The sequence below is a fragment of the Biomphalaria glabrata genome, chromosome 1, assembly GCF_947242115.1.
Source record: "Biomphalaria glabrata chromosome 1, xgBioGlab47.1, whole genome shotgun sequence".
Classification (NCBI taxonomy): Eukaryota; Metazoa; Mollusca; class Gastropoda; family Planorbidae; genus Biomphalaria; species Biomphalaria glabrata.
In genome coordinates this window covers 6,058,260-6,080,159 of record NC_074711.1, presented here as the reverse complement: position 1 = coordinate 6,080,159, position 21,900 = coordinate 6,058,260, and the positions used below count along the sequence as shown (strand labels likewise).

General features: G+C 35.5%; 1 protein-coding gene across 3 annotated transcripts in view; it reads left to right on the top strand.

The window, feature by feature from the left end:
• Positions 1-21,900, top strand: part of LOC106061599 (armadillo-like helical domain-containing protein 3) — a 42,003-nt gene that overhangs the window by 7,468 nt on the left and 12,635 nt on the right. For all 3 annotated transcript variants that reach the window (XM_056018569.1, XM_056018564.1, XM_056018556.1), the window contains exons 7-26: positions 54-161; positions 1,744-1,836; positions 2,018-2,092; positions 2,301-2,387; positions 2,581-2,637; positions 3,275-3,318; positions 3,452-3,512; positions 4,403-4,449; positions 5,055-5,130; positions 5,254-5,326; positions 6,414-6,548; positions 6,672-6,730; positions 7,409-7,474; positions 7,991-8,060; positions 9,144-9,204; positions 9,440-9,528; positions 9,636-9,718; positions 9,895-10,021; positions 11,593-11,668; positions 13,284-13,362. In XM_056018569.1, the coding sequence (XP_055874544.1) occupies positions 54-161; positions 1,744-1,836; positions 2,018-2,092; positions 2,301-2,387; positions 2,581-2,637; positions 3,275-3,318; positions 3,452-3,512; positions 4,403-4,449; positions 5,055-5,130; positions 5,254-5,326; positions 6,414-6,548; positions 6,672-6,730; positions 7,409-7,474; positions 7,991-8,060; positions 9,144-9,204; positions 9,440-9,528; positions 9,636-9,718; positions 9,895-10,021; positions 11,593-11,668; positions 13,284-13,362 (1,566 nt within the window). The remainder of the gene's footprint in view (positions 1-53; positions 162-1,743; positions 1,837-2,017; positions 2,093-2,300; positions 2,388-2,580; positions 2,638-3,274; positions 3,319-3,451; positions 3,513-4,402; positions 4,450-5,054; positions 5,131-5,253; positions 5,327-6,413; positions 6,549-6,671; positions 6,731-7,408; positions 7,475-7,990; positions 8,061-9,143; positions 9,205-9,439; positions 9,529-9,635; positions 9,719-9,894; positions 10,022-11,592; positions 11,669-13,283; positions 13,363-21,900) is intronic.

Here is a 21,900-nt window from a genome sequence, read left to right as displayed (position 1 = left end):
TTTCTTTAAATGTATTCTTGCCTAAAATTCTATCTGTTTGTCTCCTTTTACAGACGCTCTGTGCGTTAGTGCGTGGCATCTTTAGAAAAAATCATGGTAATTATGGATTTGATGTGATAAATATTCTTGTGGGTTTTGATTCTGCAGAATCCACCCTTCAGGTTTGTCATTAATTAGAGTAATGTGATTATATATTATATATACTTTTTTTTTTTTTTTTTCAAAATTTGAAATTTGCTGTAAGTAGTGTCCTAAAATTTTAATGTAACAGCATAGTGATGATTTACTTTCACCTTGTGAATGGCTTATAAGATGTGGAGCTTTTGAGAATGAGTTTGAACTTTCTAAGTAGAATGTAGGGTTTCAAATTATTTGATTTTCATTTAGAGTTACTAACGGAACAGCTATCATGTTGTTAAAACTAAAATGTGAATGTTAGTAGCAAAGTGCAGAGGCTGCAAGAACTACATTCACTCCTTTGTTATTTATTATGATATGATCAGTGATAAAAGCACACGCTTTTAAAATTTATTTTTGAAGCCCCTTTTTACAAAACTCACTCTGTCTGTCTGTGTCTGGCCAAAAGTTTGTACACATTATTTCTCTGACACCCAATGTCGGATCAAGCTGAAATTTTGCCCAATTATTTCTTTTACCTGACAACACAAGAATCATTAAAAGCAATTGACCAATTAGTTAATTAACTATTGGTAATAAATTACTTTGTTTCGTATCTCAAACATGGGAAATAAATAGTACTTGACCGAAGTGGTGGTATAATCTGAATTAGTCTCCTTTATATTAGGCTGTCGTCTTAGGTTTAGTGAACACAAATATGAAATAGAAACAATAGATAACTATACAATCTTCCATGTTCATAGACTCTTCGCCAGTAGTGTGGTTACCGCGTTGGCTTGAGAAGCCTGAGAAGGCTTGAGCCATGAGTTCGAATTCAGGTCATTTCCCCCTCTTTTTTTTTATAAATGCTTTTTTATTGTTAGTCTAGATCTATTAAAAATTTAATTACAAGACTTATCCAAATTAACTAACTGATACAAGTACGCTTAATATAAGCTTTTTTTTTAAAAAGTATTTTCTAATATTTTTCGTGTTTTTAATTTAAGACTATTGCATTGCTTACTTTGACTTCTTTTGTTGAAATGAAGTAAAGTTGTGGCTTACTCACACTTAAATAATAATACCACTAAATCATATCTTTTTCTGTGGGTAATTTAGCTGATTTCCCTACTTAAGCTTTTAAATATAGTTTATCCATCATGGTTCGATAATGACCAATTTTGTCATCCAGGGGGCTGAGGGCTTTGCACTGGGTTCTTGTGTCAGCTCATTTGGCTGGTGAGACCTATGTGGTCAGCTCCACACTGGACAGGTTATTCCAGCTGGAGCTTGTGTCATTGGCTTTGCTTTTTTTCTCTGACGCTTTTCTTCTGCCAGCACTGTTCGCTTGTCCTCTGCTAGTTAACTTCTGGCAGACACATAACTAAATGCTTTTGGAAATGTAGAGGAACTAAAAAGCCTCTGGAAACCTTCAGCTACTAATATTTCACAATACAAAGCGCATGGCTTGGTAGCAAAGTGCTTGTGAAAAGAAGAAGAGTGTCTTAGTCTGAATTTATTTTGAATATATTAGAGTAAGTCAGTCAATGAATTTTCTTGTTTTAATTCGAAAAACTTATTTGTATGTGTGAATGTAATGGTCATTCCTTTATGTTATTTCTACAGTCTTTAATTGACAGCATCAATTCCTTCTTGACTGGAGAGTTCCCTATAAGCTTGAAACAGTTATCTTTGAAGTTTATGCTTGTTCTAGTAACAGTAAGTCTTGAAATACGAAACTGTAGGTTTAATAATGTAGAACTTTAAAAAATATATGATTATAAATGAATGATTTACTCGTCTAGTCCAACTTTTATACAATATTTTTTATTTATTTTTTATTACGATTTGAAGAAACTTCTTTGTATCACTTTTACTCAATGTGTTTTAACTATTTCAGGCAACAGATAATATCAGTCAGAATACAATGCTAGAATATGTTTTGATCAATAGTGTCTTTGAGTCACTTGTACAGGTAAACATTATTCTTACATTTCAAATCCACCATGAGTTTAAAATAAAAATGCTTATAAATATGGAAACATTTACTATTTGGTACTGTTACATTGTCCATCTTGATTTTAGAAAGGTAAAGTTATTCAGAGTAGTTTGTTTCACTGTTCCCTTTAAATCCATATCTAGCATTTTGTTTGTTTCTGAATTTGTTGTCCTGTTTTTGCCAGATCCTTGCCAACCGCAATCAAAGGCCACTTCTGGGTCAGGATGCTGTGCTTTTGCTGACTTTACTTGTACAGTACAGAAAGTATGAAGTGAGTCTTTTCAATTAGTATTAAGTTGTAAGGTTACTAATGAAATAGCAATAAAATGTTCAGTCACTAATGAGCTTTATTCTTTAAAGCTTTTTAAACATTGACTTTTAACAATTTTTTCAATTAAGTTTTTACATTACAGTAGATTTGTATGTAGCAACTATCTAGATCTATCTCCGATGTTGTGTTTCAGGCAGCCAATCCCTACATTGTTAAGCTGTCTATACTAGATGACGAACTGGCCCTTACAGTAAGTGACTTATGGGATACACTTTTTTTTAGCCCTTGTCTTAGATGTTTACATATTTTAAGTGTTTGGTGGAGGCTTCCAAAACTGGTGTGTTTTTGCTTTCACTAATCATGCTGCGGGACATATGTGAGACCCAGAGTAAAGCTTTTATTGAAGACATATGCAGAAAATGGAAAGAAAACTTAAATTGACCACCGGGCGTAAATGTATGCAGGTCGCAATTGGGCTTGTGTAGTCATGTGAAACACTGCTCTCATCTTTAATCTTCAGAATCAAAGAGATTTCTATTATTATTATTACTATTATTATAATCATGCTATAAACTAGTCCAATAACTTCAAGAGTGAACAGTTTCTAAGGATTGAAACTTAATTGGCCTGGCTAATGCTATAATAATTTTTTTTTTTTTTACATTTTCCTAATAAAAAAAATTCTAAGCTTGCTACTTTAAATATTTATTAGCCTGGTTGGGTGACAAGATACATCTCTTAAAATGGGACTTGATGTTGATACTGTTTGTTTCGGAACATTTCTTCAAAATAGAGACTTGAAATCAACCTTTACATATCTGGAGTAAATTTACATTTTGAATAACATCTACAGATCTATCAATAGTAAACTATTAACATTGTTTCAGGGCTATGCTCAGATTGTTTCTCAGCTGTTGTCAGAGTTTAACAGGTAATGTGACGGTTAAGTGTCTAAATACTTTAAATCATTTTTATGTTGTGATAGATATTTAAAATGCTGTAACAGATTTTAAACAAATATCTGTACATAATAAATTGAACAACTTTTTTTTTTTTCATTGTAGGGATTATGTGAATCAAAGTGAAGAACCTTCATCTGGTTGGTTTTCAGCACTTGCTAGCATGGTATGTGTAGATCTTAATTCCAATTAATGTTTTTATCTTAACATTGACATTGGTATGTACATTGGTGTTTTTTTTTTTTTGTAGGTCAAACACTAGAAACATTTGAAAGACATTTTTAAAAAAGGAATAAAAATCTTTTAAAATAAAATATATATTGGTAAAACTTTGGTTGGTTGATATGGCTGCTTGCATAAATATGTAATGTTTTAGCATTTTAACATTGCAGTTCATAAGACCATTTCTCTTGCCATTCTGTGCTTATCAGATCACTTGGGCTAATGACTTTGTATCAGTGCAAAGAACATTATATTATACTTAATTTTATGGAATAGGGTCAACAACTTTATTTTGTCTTTGCATTAACTACTAATTTGCTGGCAACTGGTACTTTTATGCACTGCTGCAACAACTAGCTTAAGATTTTTTAAAAATCTAAAAAGTTTTTACTTGTACACATTTGATTGCAAGAGAAAAGTTAATTATAAATTATGAGTAGGTACTAGCAGAAAATTGATTGAAACATATTTTTAGTAAATAAAAAAGTACTTTATTCTTACATTATGAATCAAGGGCAATCTTCATTATATATAAAATATAAAAAGGTTTTAGGTTCTAATTTCTTCTTCTTCGTTCTCATTTTACATGTCGGAGGGTTCAGATCAGTAATCCTTTATCTGAGATGAACCGCGCAGTGGTTTCCAGATCAGGCAGTTCTCTCTATAGTTTTTGTTCTGTAGGAAGGTTTTGGGGCCAGAGTCTTGTTCAGCCTCTTGATATAGTATGTAGGACATGGTCAGCATTCTCTGGTGATGCTCCACAAGGGCAGGCTTCGCTTGTCCAGACTTTAGGTTCTAATAAAAGCTAAGTCTTAAAAAATTCTTTGTGTTTAGGTTGGCAGCATGTTTGTTGGTGAGGAAAAGAAAATGGAGCTGATGAGGTGAGTGCTTTGATATATCTCAACTGTTATGCTTATAGCATGCTTTGGGTGCTAAGTCCAATCTCTTGTACTAGTGAAGGGAAGGGGTATCTGGGAGAAGGTTTTCCATGCTGCCTTAAGGCACTCAGTAAACTCTGCTCGAATCATTTGTTGAGCTCCAATCCCCCTTGATAGATAGCCAAATCCCCTCAATAGGTAGCAAGGGTTATAGCCTCTCAGCCGCACTTCCCCATGCTTCATAGTGTAGCAAGAAGTACGATGATACAGTAACTAAAATCTATTTTAATTTTGAAGTAATTAAACTGTGATATAAAAAGCTAAAAAAATTTTTTTTTTTTTAAAGGAATATTTGTAATTCATAAATTCATAAAATGTTACACTTATTAAAAAGATAATGCTTTGTGTAAAATTATTGATACATTTTGTTTTTAAGAAAATTGAATTTATAAGCCTGAAAAAGATTTTGTGAAGTTAAATCATGTTTTACATTTTCTATATCTCCAAAACATTAAAATAGCGATTCTAAAATTTAAAAGATTTAGAACTGTAATTAACGTTTATGTATTAAGTATGTTTATCATCTTATTTTTTGTGTGTCTTTTCAGAGCTAACGACTCGCTGCTTCTTGCTTTGTATGAAGCCGTACACTTGAACCGTAATTTTATCACAGCTTTGACACATGTATGTAGACGTATATAGATGTATGTAGAAGTTTAAACTGTGCCCTGCAATCAACTTTAGAGTTTTACTTACAAATAAAATTGGAACAAATAATTTAGCATTGTTTAAACTTTTTTGTTTCAGTCACACACTCCATCTTCAGCGACCACACCACCATTATCACCAGTGATAACAAACCCTCCTCCTCTTTCTGATGGTAACATTTTTTTCTTAAAGGCTTTAATAGTCACAAAAGTGTAGTCTTTTATAGTTTACAGAAAGTCTTTTGTAGAAATGAACTCTTAGGACTAGGAATGTGCTTAAAAATATAGTGACTATATTGTAGCATATTTGGCCACTTTTTTAGCAGATTGTTGGCCACATTATTTTATGACTATATTCCTATCCCTCCACTTTTAATACAAATGTTTTGTTGGAAGATATAGAAGATAGTTAGTAGTTTAGTGTAAGGTTTTCTCCTAGAATGTTGTTTCTACTCTTCACTCCACATTTTTCTTGGGCCTTCCTCTCAATTTGAAACTAAGTATCTCTTGTTATTTGTATTACCTCTCAACATCACATGGTTTGGATATTACATGACCAGCAATGCTGCTTGTACTTTAGTTTTCAGTTCCTGCTTTCATGTGTTAAGAAAAAAAAGCTTAGTTTTTTTTTTTTTTGTAATTCATGTTGCCTGCTATTTATTAATAAGACACAGGTATTCAAAACATTTTTTCTAATTATGTTGGATTTGCAGAATGTTATTCTCATGATTGGAGGCTTTGTGTCTGAGCGGTGAAATGCTTGGCTTCTATAACAGGGGTCCCGGGTTTGAAGACTAGGATTTTTACTTTCAGGCTCTGACATTAGTTGGGGAAAAGTAAAGGCGGATGGTCATTGTCCTGGCCAGATGACACCCTCATTAACCGTAGGCCACAGAAACAGATGAGCTTTACATCATCTGCCATATAGACCACAAGGTCTGAAAGGGAAACTTTTAAAATATTTTTTTTATTCTCATGTATGAATTTCCCACTTAAGTGTAAGTTCATTACTTATAAGAAGCCCAGTGTAATCTTCCAAGCAACTGTGGGCTGGCATTGTTGTTTTTTCCATGTCATTTTCTCTTTCATATTCTAAAATCATTATAAAGTATGCATGCTTGATGTAGCTACTTTGCGTTTGAATTTGTAAAGCTCCATTTATTATGTTTGGTTTCTATCAGCTTTGTGACTCAATTTGTTAAAAATAGTTGCTTCATGCATGCCAACCTTGTCTGATTTTATGTGTTATCTTTCTGTCAGGCTCCCCGTTACCCAGCCCAACTCAAGACAGACCAGCCAGCCCGCAGACTTTCCCTCCTGCTAATGTTATACAGCCTACCAACCTCCTGGTAACATTCCTCCAGTACAGTTCTATAGTCACACAAGAAACTAAAGGTGTTACTTCTGTTTCAATGTCCTGTGGTCAATGTAGTCTTAGCTTCACATTATTAGTATTTCTTGTTCTTTTTGTTTGTGTGTGTTTAGTTACTTTTTTTCTCTTGAATATTGTTTCTTCAGATCTTACACGCTACAACAATGCCAAATTATGTCTCATTATTTTGACATGTATTGCTGAGGTAAGTTTTAAAATGTTTTTGCAAAGCTTAGATCAACTCTGTCTGTCTGGTAAAAAGTTAGAACATGTTTTTTTCTCCCACTTCAAATTCTTGGATCAGTTGAAACTTTTTCACAATTATTCATTGTACCTGACAAGACATGAATGAATCAACAATTAACCAATTAATTATTATAAATTAATTATCAGTAACTAATTACTTTGTTTGATATCGAAATAAGAAGAATAAATGCTACTTAATGAGAAATCCGGATGTATATATGGATTTAATTAATTCCCTTATTACCATTTGCCACATTTTTTCTCCTGCTTCTCATTCTCAGATCAAGTTGAAATTTTACATAATTATTTATAGTCGATGACAATTCACAAATCAATGCAAAAATTAATCAATTAGTTAATCAATTAGTACTAATTAATTAATTTTGGTTTATATAGCAGAAAGGGAACCAAACCTTGCCATTTAGTAAATATTGTTTCTTTCTCTTATGATAAATTTTTGTTTTTAAAGAAGTATTTTTTTTTAGCGAAGATTATAATATAATTTTTATATTTTATGACACCAGCATTGTTATGCAAGCTTACAATACAACCTGCATTTGTTTTTGGCGTGTATCAAATAACATTTACTTGAAATAATGTCGAAAAAATCAAATTAGTTTTGTTTTGATGTTTGTAGGATCAGTATGCTAACTCAATCATGCATGACGCTAACATGACATTTCGAGTGCTTCTTCATAAAATGGTAAGTGTAGATTAGATTTCTTTTTTAATTGGAACTCAATCTTATCTTATGAAATACTGCACTCTTCCATAATTTTTGGACTTCTGAAGAAAATGCCTTATTATCTTCTTATATAAAATACAGGTGTTACTTCAAAAAAGAAGATGATTACGTCCTAGGTGTCCTAGGTCTTTCTAGTCATGCATGTTAATCAATGACTTAAATTCTGATAAGACATTGGTTTTCTTGGATGGCTCAGGCAACCCATTCCATGCTCTAATAGCACTATCTTATCTTATATAATACAGACGTTACTTCAAAAAAGAAGATGATTACGTCCTACGCGTCATGCATTTAGTCATGCATTTTAACCAGTTACTTAAATTCTGCCAAGCTTACACTAGGAAAGAAGTAGCAAGCATTCAATGACTATTTGTAGATTAAATTTTTGTTAAATATTGTCACATTAAAAAAAAGTTAATGAATAACTAATTCATGAATAAGAATAACAATTTTTTTTATATTGCATTTCTTAAGCCGATGAGACACAGGAAAGGTACGACAGAACTGAATCCTCCATCTCGTCCTTTGATTTGTTCTTTACTGGGTGAGTTGAACTAAGTGTACAGCAGCAAATAAATATTTGTCATTCTTGAAGTTGTGTGCAATTGTTTCTAAACTTGAAAGAAACTTTGTTAGTCTAGATCAGTGATTCCCAAAGTGGTCTATATAGACCCCCAGGGGTCTACGAAGACTTCCAAGGGGTATACGAAAGTGAAAAAATAAATTGGGGGTCTATGAGGTGTCCACGGGGGTCTACGATCATGGATGCCATTTAAGCGTAGAAAGTCTTGACTTAAATTTTTACATTCCATTAATGTAACTCTTTCATACACTAATATATTGTTTGTACTTCAGTTAATCCTTTAAATATTTATCATGCTGCAAACTGCCTAAGGGTTGCCGGCTCCTTATTCTACTTCAGGGTGTATCCACAAAACCTTTCCCATATTTGAGTATAGTTGCAAGGCAGGAGAGGTTTGAATTCAGTTTTCCTTCTGCTAGGTGGGTAGCAAGCCAAGGTTAATAAGCCTTTCCTGCTCGAAGCTTACTGGTTTAGGCACCAGTTACTCGCTTTTGCCCCTTCTCCTGTTAGTGAAAACAGTTCCGCGGACCCAATATTTAAGCCACTCGTGAAAGATCGAAAAATAAACGAGAAACTCTTTGCCAAAACTTTTACAATGATATTTAAGACAAATAAATAAATTATTATTTAACGTTCAAAGGACTACTTCATAAAACAACAAATTCCTATATGCTACATAATATCTGTAGCAAGGATATTCAAAAAAAAAAAAATTCAGTGTGTTTGTTGATTCCAGTAATAAATATTAAATGCTATTTTAATTTTTTAAAATTTGAATATTAGCAATAAAAAAGATAGATCTCTATAAATTTTAATGCTTTAAATGACTTTTTCAATATTCAACTCACTACAGTTAGAAATTCGTTTTTTTTTTTAATGTTGACGAATTTGCAAAAATGCAATACAAGTTAAGCAGGGGGTGTACCGAAAATCAGAAAACATGGCAAGGGGTCTACGAGACAAAAAGTTTGGGAACCACTGGTCTAGATGTTTATGTCTTATTTGTCACATCTGATTGAAAGCCTTTCTTTTTTTGTTTTTCAGATTTAATGGTTGAGTTTATTTTGAGTCATTTAATGAAGACTTTTCCTATGGAACTTTATATGTAAGTGTGATCATGAATGTAACAGGTTGTTAAAATGTGCCATAAGCTCAATCTTGAGCAAAGAGCTATGTTTCATAGTATTACAAAGTTTATTAAGATTGTTCTAATGCATTGAGCTCTAAACAACATCTTGTCAATCAATACCTATAACATTTTTCAGCTAATTCTTAATTTTTCAAGATGATTGTTATGGAAACAAGTATTGATCTTTCTGAAACTTCTATTTCTTATTTAGACGCAGCTTGGGAATCATCCATAGAGTTTTGTGCTATCAAAAAAAGCTTCGAGTCAGAATCCAGTATCCGTGGAAAGCTTTATGGACAGGCAAGTAAAAAGTATATTATGGAATGATTGAAAAATTTTTTTTCGTGCTTGTACAGTCATGATGTATTTCCCTGTCGCTAATTGTTCTGTTTTCTTTCCTTGTTCAGCCCTGATACTTTTACTGAAGTTTCTGCTTAACAATGAAAATAACCTGGTCAAGAAGCACAACATATTTCAGTTGGCGACAAAGGTTAGTCATTATTTAAAATAAATTATTTGTAGGACAAAATAATTTTCTATGTTAATTCTTTCTGGAAATCAAGGGATTATTTATTGGGCTTTATTTGTGATTGTGATATGAAAGCATTGTGATAGTATTGTGGTTGTATTGCTATTGTATTATGATTGTATTGCTTGTGCTTTCAGGTAGTGACCATCTTTAACTTGTTTGTGACCTACGGAGATACTTTCCTTCCAAATCCTACTAGTTATGATGAACTGTACTATGAGATTATTCGAATGCATCAAATCTTTGACAATGTGTATTCCATGGGTGAGTCAAACTTGATGTAATGATGTCCTTGAAATATTTTATTGGCAGCTCTGACCTCTCTCTCTCTCCCTCCCAATGATGTCCTTTAAATATTTTATTGGCAGCCCTGACCTCTCTCTCCCAATGATGTCCTTGAAATATTTTATTGGCAGCCCTGACCTCTCTCTCCCAATGATGTCCTTGAAATATTTTATTGGCAGCCCTGACCTCTCTCTCTCTCTCCCAGTGATGTCCTTGAAATATTTTATTGGCAGCCCAGACCTTTCTCTCTCTCCCAGTGATGTCCTTGAAATATTTTATTGGCAGCCCTGACCTCTCTCTCTCTCCCAGTGATGTCCTTGAAATATTTTATTGGCAGCCCTGACCTCTCTATCTCTCCCAGTGTTGTCCTTGAAATATTTTATTGGCAGCCCTGACCTCTCTCTCTCTCTCTCCCAGTGATGTCCTTGAAATATTTTATTGGCAGCCCTGACCTCTCTCTCTCTCTCTCCCAGTGATGTCCTTGAAATATTTTATTGGCAGCCCTGACCTTTCTCTCTCTCCCAGTGATGTCCTTGAAATATTTTATTGGCAGCCCTGACCTCTCTCTCTCTCCCAGTGATGTCCTTGAAATATTTTATTGGCAGCCCTGACCTCTCTCTCTCTCCCAGTGATGTCCTTGAAATATTTTATTGGCAGCCCTGACCTTTCTCTCTCTCCCAATGATTTCCTTGAAATATTTTAAACATTTTAACTTCTTCTGCCCAATGAAATGAAATAAAATCATTTAAGTGATACTTGAATCTTGTCTCTATGTAATTAATGAATACGTTGTTTTTCCCGATAACTTTAAAAATGATAACAGCTACTTTATAACGAAACAATTAATGATGGTATTCTAAAGTAAGAATGTTTGGTAGGGATGACTTATTCTGTAAAAATTCAATTTACAGTTAACTATTGATTTATACATTAATACACTACATTACAAATGACTATGTTCTGCTGGAGGCCAGTGTGGACAGTATAGAAGCACTAATCACCAATTGACAGCTGCGCTGGGTCGGACACTTATCCCGCATGTGAGACAACCGCATGCCAAAGGTGATCTTCCTTGGTGATCTTAAAGGAGGACGACGTCACAGAGGTGCCCCCGTAAGTGTTTGAGGATCAACTCAGGTGCCATTTTACCCTCACTGGCATAGAGGGAAATAGCTGGCAGGAGATGGCTTCAGAGAGAGATAGAGAATTAAAGAGCTCTCACAAAGGCTGCTTGGGCAAACATTTGAGACTCAAAGAAAAGCCATTATTGAAGTCAGGAGCAAAAGATGGAAAAAAAACTTAATAGACCACTAGCAGACAATTATTTTATCTGCACAAAATGCGTGAAAATATGCAGGTTGCTACTGGGTTAGCATAGTCATGTGAAATAATGCACTCAGTCTTAATCTTTGGAATCGAAGACATTCATTTGCCATTTATTAATTGGTTTATATAATATGTCCTGCAGAACTAAATAGTGGTCATGTTTGACCTTTAAGATCAAGCAAAGACAAAAATCATAAAACTTGTTTTTTTTGAACTTTTACCAGCATTAAGGTACACAACTACAGACAGTGAGTATAAAGATTCAGCAGCTAAACTGACCAGTCACTTGGTCAACATCAGGTGGGTAGCTTGTTCTGTCTTTTGTATTTAACTACTCAATGTTAATATTTAAGGGGGAGATACTCAAATCAAATTATTCTATGATAAACCTATCCTATTAGGTTGAAAAAATATGGTAAAATAAAAGAAGCATTTTTTAATGCCAAAACTTCATATCCCCATCACATCAATATGGGAGCACCAAATGAAACAGTTTTAAAGTTCCTTGCACAAGGAAATGGTTACAACACCTGCACTTAGATTACGAAATGCAATATTTATCTGTGGTCTCAACTTCTATAGTTAAAGTTTAAACATTTCTACATTCATTTACACTGATGCACTATGTCTCTGGCAGGAACATAGCAAAAAAAAACAAAACAATTAATTTGTCATTTCAATATCACATAAAACCAAGTTTTTCACAAAAGGCTTTAAAACTTGTATCCTAGTTTATCCCCCCCCCCCCTTTCCTTCATGGAGCTCTAATATCTTCTTATCTTATATAATACAGACGTTACTTCAAAAAAGAAGATGATTACGTCCTACGCGTCATGCATTTAGTCATGCATATTAACCAATGACTTAAATTCTGCCAAGTCACTGGTTTTCCTGGCTAGCTCAGGCAACCCATTCCATGCTCTAATAGCACTAGGGAAGAAGGAGTATTTGTACAAATTTGTCCTAGCATATGGGACGAGGAATGTGCCTTTATCTTTGTGTCTTTCAGAGTATTTTATTAAATTTTGTTTTTGTATTTGAAGATTATGGTTCAGTGTTTGATGTATTATTGCTACTTTACTTTTGAGCCTTCTGTCCTGAAGGCTTTCTAAATTTAGTGATTTTACTAAAGGTGTTACTCTAGTCAAATGTGAATATTCGTTTGTTATGAATCGCACTGCTCTATTTTGTGTCTGTTCTAGTTTCTTAATGTTTTCTTGAGTTGAGGGGTCCCAAACAGAGGATGCATATTCTATTATTGGCCTAACCAAGGTTAAATAACATTTTAGTTTTATGTTCTTATTTGATTTATAGAAATTTCTTTTAATAAATCCTAATGCTTTGTTTGATTTTTTTGTAGTTTCATCAATATGTGGATTCCATGACAGTTTTTCATTTATTATAACACCTAGGTATTTTGCGTTTTTAGTCTGTGTTACTGGTTTGCCATGAATAAGATAAGTGGAATTAATTTGTTTTAGTTTTTTGTTACTCTTAACAACTGACATTTTTCTGGGTGGAAAGACATGCTCCAATTTGATTCCCATTTCTGTAATTCATCTAATTCTCTTTGTAAAATATCTGTGTCTTGTGTTGTTTTTATTGTTCTATATATTATGCAATCGTCTGCAAATAATCTGACTTTTGTTCCTGAAGTAATATAAAAAAAAAAAGAAGTTTTCATCAGAAACAATTGTTCTAAACTGTCCAGAAGTTTTTTGTGTGTGATGTTTTCAAATTAAATTATTCACTTTATAGCTGTATTCCTACCACTTCACTTGTGAGATTACTGTGAGTGCTGACACAAATATAGTTTAGAATAGTGAAGATCTTTCTGATTCTTGTTCCATAAGTGGAACCACAAATTCAGAGCTACAATTGTATTGATGAGTGTCTTTTTTTTGTCTTATAATAGAGCTATCATCAACCATTTCTCTCCTAAAGTGGATGCTTGGGCAGCTGCTAATCATTTGTCTTCGTTAACTGAAGAACAGGTAAGTTCACTTTTGCTGAGACACTTTTGAAGGTTTGACTTCATGTTGATTTTTTAAAAATAAATTATTGGCAATTGATTGATTCTCAAAAAAAAAGTGGCATAAAAATGTGTGTCTCATGCTGTGCTGTGGTAATTGATGATTTAGTATTGAAATCTCACCTAAAATAAACAAAATGAAAGCAAAAATCAGTCACTTATACTGCGGGGGGGGATTTCATTTCGGGGGGGGGGGGGGTTGAACCCCAAGAACCCCCCCCTGGCTACGCCCATGTGGTGGGGTATCAAATACTCTTATGAAATGTGTGTCTCATGGTGGAGTATCAAATAGTCTTATAAAATGTGTGTCTTATGGTTGGGTATCAAATACTCTTATGAAATGTGTGTCTCATGGTGGAGTATCAAATAGTCTTATAAAATGTGTGTCTTATGGTTGGGTATCAAATACTCTTATGAAATGTGTGTCTCATGGTGGAGTATCAAATAGTCTTATAAAATGTGTGTCTTATGGTTGGGTATCAAATACTCTTATGAAATGTGTGTCTCATGGTGGGGTATTAAATACTCTTATAAAATGTGTGTCTCATGGTTGGGTATCAAATACTCTTATAAAATGTGTGTTTCATGGTGGGGTATCAAATACTCATATAAAATGTGTGTCTCATGGTTGGGTATCAAATACTCTTATGAAATGTGTGTCTCATGGTGGGGTATCAAATACTCTTATAAAATGTGTGTCTTATGGTTGGGTATCAAATACTCATATAAAATGTGTGTCTCATGGTTGGGTATCAAATACTCTTATAAAATGTGTGTCTTATGGTGGGGTATCAAATACTCATATAAAATGTTGTCTCATGGTTGGGTATCAAATACTGTTATAAAATTTGTGTCTCATGGTGGAGTATCAAATAGTCTTATAAAATGTGTGTCTTATGGTTGGGTATCAAATACTCTTATGAAATGTGTGTCTCATGGTGGAGTATCAAATAGTCTTATAAAATGTGTGTCTTATGGTTGGGTATCAAATACTCTTATGAAATGTGTGTCTCATGGTGGGGTATTAAATACTCTTATAAAATGTGTGTTTCATGGTGGGGTATCAAATACTCATATAAAATGTGTGTCTCATGGATGGGTATCAAATACTCTTATGAAATGTGTGTCTCATGGTGGGGTATTAAATACTCTTATAAAATGTGTGTCTCATGGTTGGGTATCAAATACTCTTATAAAATGTGTGTTTCATGGTGGGGTATCAAATACTCATATAAAATGTGTGTCTCATGGTTGGGTATCAAATACTCTTATGAAATGTGTGTCTCATGGTGGGGTATCAAATACTGTTATAAAATGTGTGTCTTATGGTGGGATATCAAATAGTCTTATATGACGTGTGTCTCATGGTGGGGTATCAAATAGTCTTATGACATGTGTGTCTCATGGAGTATCAAATACTCTTATAAATAAACCAACAGCAGATTATTAATCTTGTCTTGCTGGTCCACTGTTTAAATCTTAATTTAATTGTGCATTCGTCTACTTTCAATTATCCGTCCGTAGGTGTCTTACGATCATGCAAATTTATTCGTATTGAATTGTATCTAGTCTCTATATATCGTCTTTCGCATATTTATTTTGCTGTAGAATTTTGTTACTATTGTAACAATATTAAGCTTTCTAGCCTATTTAATCAGATAATTATGTCCCTTGGAATCCATTATATCCCCATCGTTTCTTTATACCAATTAACTATTTCATTACCTCCCATTTTTACACACACTCTGCCCACTCTCCATATTATGAGCTACATGATGACTCATGCAGTTATTTTTTTTGTTGGAAACTTTAGTCAGATAACGTCTGAATAGACAATTAAACAGCGAACGTCTGAATAGACAATTAAATAGCAAACGTGCAAGTAACTAAATGAAATAGACATTGTCACGACAAACGAACGACTTTGGGCTTACACTATTTGAATACACTTTATGGAGCGACTCCAGAAAGAAAAAGTAAGTTCCCCTTTCAGCCCTTGTGATCTATAGGGCAGATAATGTAAAGATCATCTGTTTCTGTGGTGGCGTGGTAGCTCCTGAACTAGAGATGGGAATCGAACCCAACTTTTAAAGTTCGGGTTTGGTTCGGTTCGGTCAGATTTAAGTTCGGATTCGGTTCGGTTCGATGATGATTATAGTTCGGGTTTGGTTCGGTCAGGTCTAAAGTTCGGTTTCGGGTTGATGTTATGAAATTAGGTAATAGAAACATTAGGTACATGTAATAATGTTTGATTTAATTATCATTGAGATAAAACAGCGATGTAAAAATTTATTCGACCAGTGGGCCATTTTAATTTCCAACACTCGTGTCGCGGACCACATAAAAGATACCAAAACATTTCATAAAAAAAATTAAGCACTTTTATTACACCATACAGAATTCATAAAAAGTTTTCCTTTCAGGATTTACGATCTATAGGGCAAATGATGTCAAGTGATTGTAAAGGTCATCTATTTCTGCTGTCCATGGTTAACGAGGATGTCATATATTCACAACAACGACCAACCGCCCTTACCCTTCCCCAACTAACGTCAGGTACCCATTAGAGCTGGGTGGACTCAGACACGACCTTATAATCTCGAAATAAAAAATCTCAGTCTTCACCAGGATTCTAACCTGGGACCCATCTGATCGCAAGCCAAGCGCTTTACCACTCAGCCTTCGCGCCTCCCACGTGAATAAAATATTTACACTTAATTCATGGGGTGTAGGAAGTTTTTCCAAAACCAACTTCTGAAGCTCCCACTGCATTGATGAGACACCAAGTTGAAGCACTGAATGTAGATACTCGTCTGTAAGGCGAAACGCCACAATTGTTTCCGCCTGCTAAATGAAGAGTTGCAATTTCGTTTAGAAGGCGCGTATGTCAGCCTGATTCTACGTCTTGCCACAGAGGTTCCGTTTGACCTGACAATTTTTATAATATCTCTTGGCGCTATGTCATCCAGCCATACTTCTGGCGGTATCAGTTTGTGTCACTAATTTCTCCCAAAGGAAAGAAGCCTCCTCCTCCATGATGTCTGAAACTTCTTTGAACTGGCCTCCGCCAGTGGTGGTCCCAATGCATGTTCGTCATAGCAGATCTCTTTTCTGTGATTTAAACATTGCTATTCGTACTGCGAATTACTGCAAGAGTTGAGCGCTATCAAATAGCCTATGTCGCTATCAAATAGCCTATGTCGCTATCAAATAGCCTATGTCGCTATCAAATAGCCTATGTCGCTATCAAATAGCCTATGTCGCTATCAAATAGCCTATGTCGCTATCAAATAGCCTATGTCGCTATCAAATAGCCTATGTCGCTATCAAATAGCCTATGTCGCTATCAAATAGCCTATGTCGCTATCAAATAGCCTATGTCGCTATCAAATAGCCTATGTCGCTATCAAATAGCCTATGTCGCTATCAAATAGCCTATGTCGCTATCAAATAGCCTATGTCGCTATCAAATAGCCTATGTCGCTATCAAATAGCCTATGTCGCTATCAAATAGCCTATGTCGCTATCAAATAGCCTATGTCGCTATCAAATAGCCTATGTCGCTATCAAATAGCCTATGTCGCTATCAAATAGCCTATGTCGCTATCAAATAGCCTATGTCGCTATCAAATAGCCTATGTCGCTATCAAATAGCCTATGTCGCTATCAAATGGCCTATGTCGCTATCAAATGGCCTATGTCGCTATCAAATGGCCTATGTCGCTATCAAATAGCCTATGTCGCTATCAAATGGCCTATGTCGGCGCTAATGGTAAACATTTCCTGCTCTACGTCTCTATCTCTTAGTTTTTAATTGAGATTTTTAATCGTTTTAATGTGGCGGCTTCAGCTGCATTCTTATTTTCAAGAGACATTTCTTCCGTCACTGATAGTAACACCCTCTAACCATTCCCCGCATTTGGAAAAAAAAAAGCTTCATTTCACTACTTAAAATGTGAGCAGCTCTGTACATGCCCTTACCGCCGACTCATTGTCTTGTCCCTTCTTGGTAAATAGTCTCGTCAATCCTCTCATCTCTAGGCGTTTCTTAGCGATTTTTTTTCTTGGTGGCTCAAACTAAGAATGCGCAATTTTTGTTTGTGTTTTTGATTTCATTATGCTGTTTAAAGTTACATTCTTTAAAAACAGACACAAACATCTCTATGCCAATTAAAAAATATTGACATATTTTCATGCTCCATCAAAAGGCAAAGATCTGTCCAACTTGTCCTGGTAGTTTCTACATTCACAGTCTACTTTTCGTCTCTTCCACTCTCCCAATTCATTAACGCACAAATCTTAAATGTTACGGTACCATTGGCGGTGAATCAAAAGAAGACGACCCCAATGGATGCAGATGAGTTTTCCAAAAATTAAAAAATAATTGTTAAAACATCTAACTGAAACTAAGTTTTAATTCCCTAACCCTAACCCTTGTGTTGCGAGACAGCTGCTGATTTCTGACAAATGTCACGGGATAGACATTTGAGACCAGAAGGAAATCTACTGCCGAGGACAGGCGGAAGAGAACCGAAACTGACCACCTATAGACAACGGTTATGTCTGCGTTGGTTATGTCGGTTATGTCTGCGCTGGATGAGGCAAACTATGTAGATCACAGCTATGACGCAGCTGGGTGTGGCTAACTATGTAGATCACAGCTATGACGCAGCTGGGTGTGGCTAGCTATGTAGATCACAGCTATGACGCAGCTGGGTGTGGCTAGCTATGTAGATCACAGCTATGACGCAGCTGGGTGTGGCTAGCTATGTAGATCACAGCTATGACGCAGCTGGACGTGGCTAGCTATGTAGATCACAGCTATGACGCAGCTGGGTGTGGCTAACTATGTAGATCACAGCTATGACGCAGCTGGATGTGGCTAACTATGTAGATCATAGCTATGACGCAGCTGGATGTGGCTAACTATGTAGATCATAGGACTGCCTAGCCACATAAAACACTGCACTTCTCTTGAACCTTCCCACTCGAAGACAAACATTATTATAATTTATTATTCACGTACTCGGGCTAATTATATCAAGGCTTAGTTAAGGCTTGTGTAGATTTGACTTGTTTCGATCTTAGACACCTTTAGTTTTTCTGATCTTTGAATGTGTGGGGAATAGCTGGAGGCCAGAGAGAAGGAATTTCGAGTTTCCATTGGTCCACATAGTGTGGAGTGTGTATACTCTCTGGGGAGGTTTTACTTCGACATGGACTATTGCTAATGGTTTGCTTTACAATTAGAATTAAACGTTGACCAAGGGGGGAGGGACTGTGACCTCTGTTTAAAATGGTCTCCATTGAGTTCCACCTCTTGGTACACTCATCCTCCCCTGCCCTACTTCTGCTTACACACAGCAGCACTTGAAGTCTATCACACTCCTCACACGTTGGGTAATTGAATGAGATTCCGTGAGAGAGAGAGAGAGAGAGAGAGAGAGAGAGAGAGAGAGAGAGAGAGATCGTGCCGAGATCACTTCCGGAAATGTCAACTGATTGTTGTTCACAACCAGGGTGTCAAAAAATGTGATTTGAAAACTATTTAGACTCGACTCCCATTACACCTAGACTAGTCCAGAGGAAAAGGGATAAACCTCCTAAAACCCCCCCCCCCCCCCCAAAAAAAACCTAACTTTGAACAGTACACTTCTTTTTTTTTAGTAGACCTCAACAGGAAAACCGCTATTGTGTTTGTGCTGTCAGTCTGTCACATTTACCTCTTTAAAACTCAATAAGTGCCTTTAATTATTCGATTTCTCCTAATGTGCTTAAAAGAGGTGCCACATCTAGGCTTGGTCTTTAAAAAGTGTATTTATTTTCTTTTTATGCACTTACGTATAAACCATACTTAGAACAAGCCTAGAGACCTAAACATCAGTACTGGTCAATTATTGGTCACTATGATAGATATTTATAGTTGAATTTGTATGTGACGTCAATGCGTAGGTAGCACTGACCAATCGTTATAGTAGTCGCAGCCTGTGGGCTGTGGTGACCAATAGCTCCGTTGCCACGTCATACAGACCTGTGACATGGCAACAAGCTATTGGTCTCCACTGCCCACAGGTTGTGACGTTGCAGGTCAGTGTTCAGGCCTTCTATGACGATTTGTCTCGCACTAACGCGCACTGTTTATGTCCGTCTTCTACTCTTGAATGTACTAGTTCTATTAGCTATCAGATCAAAGTCTGAGTCTTTCAATTCTCTCCTCTTCCCTTTCCAGCCTTTTGTTTTTTTTTGCCTGCTTTTTTTTTCCCTTCACATTTTAGTCATTAAATATTTTGTATTGAGCATTCAAGAAAACCGAGATTACAGCAGAACTTAAGAGATGACCCGCAGAACGAAACAAGATCACGTGACATCTGTATGATAAACATTTCTCAGTCCTGCTTTGCATACCGTTCCCTCTCCTCCTCCTCCTCTTTTGTTTTTTCCACGGGGGTTTCAACTATTGGCCAGTCAGACACCCAGCACTTTCGTTGGTCCGATGTATTATTGATGAAGCTTATAGACTAAATCCTATTTCTTTCTATTGGGGCTCACATAGAAGGAAAACAAAAACACAAGTTAGCTTGTCAATGTGTTAAAATACTCTCACTTGACAAAGGTTATACACTTGATCAAGATTCTATATTAAACTGTGGAAGTCAGTGTGCCACACAAGGTGTCAGTTATAATGTCAGGGGTTGACTTGTCGACAACAGAAAGACTCCGTACTACTCGGCAGATCTCTTAGTTTTGTGATTCGTGTTTGTTTTTAGGTTACAACGATAGGTTTATTTCTTTTTTAATCCTTTAATCTACTCGTCTATTAAACCTGAATAATATGCTCCGCAATTAATCACAGGCTTGGCGTGAATGAAGTCTTCTTTCTAGTGTAGACATCATCTAGACTTATTCTTAATGTAGAGTTAGTCTAGACATCATCAGACCTTTTCCACATGTTTATTCCAGTGTTAAACCATCTTATTCTGTATCTATGTTAATAAAAAATTGAAAATATCCTTTATCTTTTTTGTTTGTATTAGCAATTTATTTCTCTATTATCTTATCTATTTTGTTTGGCATTGTTTAACAATACCAAGAAACAATGATCCAATGTTTTTAAGGGATGGGGAAAGTAACTCTTCGACATGTTATAGTTTTTTCTTTAACACTAAGTAAGGCGTAAGACAAGCCGTAGTTATGGTGACGTTTAACGAGTCATTGGTTTATTTACATTGCAGTGTTTTATATTAGTTGAATAAGTCAACTTTTTTTTCTATTATAACTGACTCTAAATGATATCTAGACTAACTCTACCTTAAGAATAAGTATATATATATATATATATACACACACACGCTAAACACACATTCACAAAACCGTTCTTGTTCTAAGTCTTTGGCAATAACCGGGACCTTGTTGGAAGGTAAGACAGATTCTACAAACTGTTTTGTTAGATAAAATACTGATTTCCTAATCCTTGTCAGAGATGGAACGGAGGAACTGAGAGAGCGGAAAGAGAGAGAGAGAGAGAGAGATGGACGAGAGAGATAGAGAGAAGGAGAGGTCGCTTAAGTTTAGTCTATTTACTCTGGTAGCGATGATGGACCCCCCCCCCCCCTTCACCTTTCCCCCATTTTTTCCCCCGTCATTCCCCTCTCTTCTCTTGGCCAGTGAAAGTTCTCAATGGGACACGAGAGATTCAAATCGATGTGGCCCCAATGAATTGAGTAATCCTTGATCCAACTTGCTCCCTCCTGCAGGTGCCTCCTTTGCCGTTTTTGTGAACTTTAAAAAAAAAACTCCTTTGGGCGCTCACCACAGCTCTGCATCATCGTCGCAGGATTATAGATAACATCACATGATTATAGATTACATCACAGGATTATAGATAACATCACAGGATTATAGACCTGGGCTTATCATTATCAGACGTTTGGTCATAAATATATTAGTTTAATAGCAGATTTTATGTCACTAAGTAGATGTTACGTCACTTAGTAGATGTTACGTCACTTAGCAGATGTTACGTCACTTAGCAGATGTTACGTCACTTAGTAGATGTTAAGTCACTAAGCAGATGTTACGTCACTTAGCAGATGTTACGTCACTTAGTAGATGTTACGTCACTTAGCAGATGTTACGTCACTTAGCAGATGTTACGTCACTTAGCAGATGTTACGTCACTTAGTAGATGTTACGTCACTTAGCAGATGTTACGTCACTTAGCAGATGTTACGTCACTTAGTAGATGTTACGTCACTTAGCAGATGTTACGTCACTTAGCAGATGTTACGTCACTTAGTAGATGTTACGTCACTTAGTAGATGTTACGTCATTTAGCAGATGTTACGTCACTTAGCAGATGTTACGTCACTTAGCAGATGTTACGTCACTTGGCAGATGTTACGTCACTTAGCTGAAAGCTTTAACGAGTATTGGTCTTTTAGGGTAGTCTTTTCTTTTCGATCCTGTGATGGTGTATACTATGTTTTGATGGGACTGCATA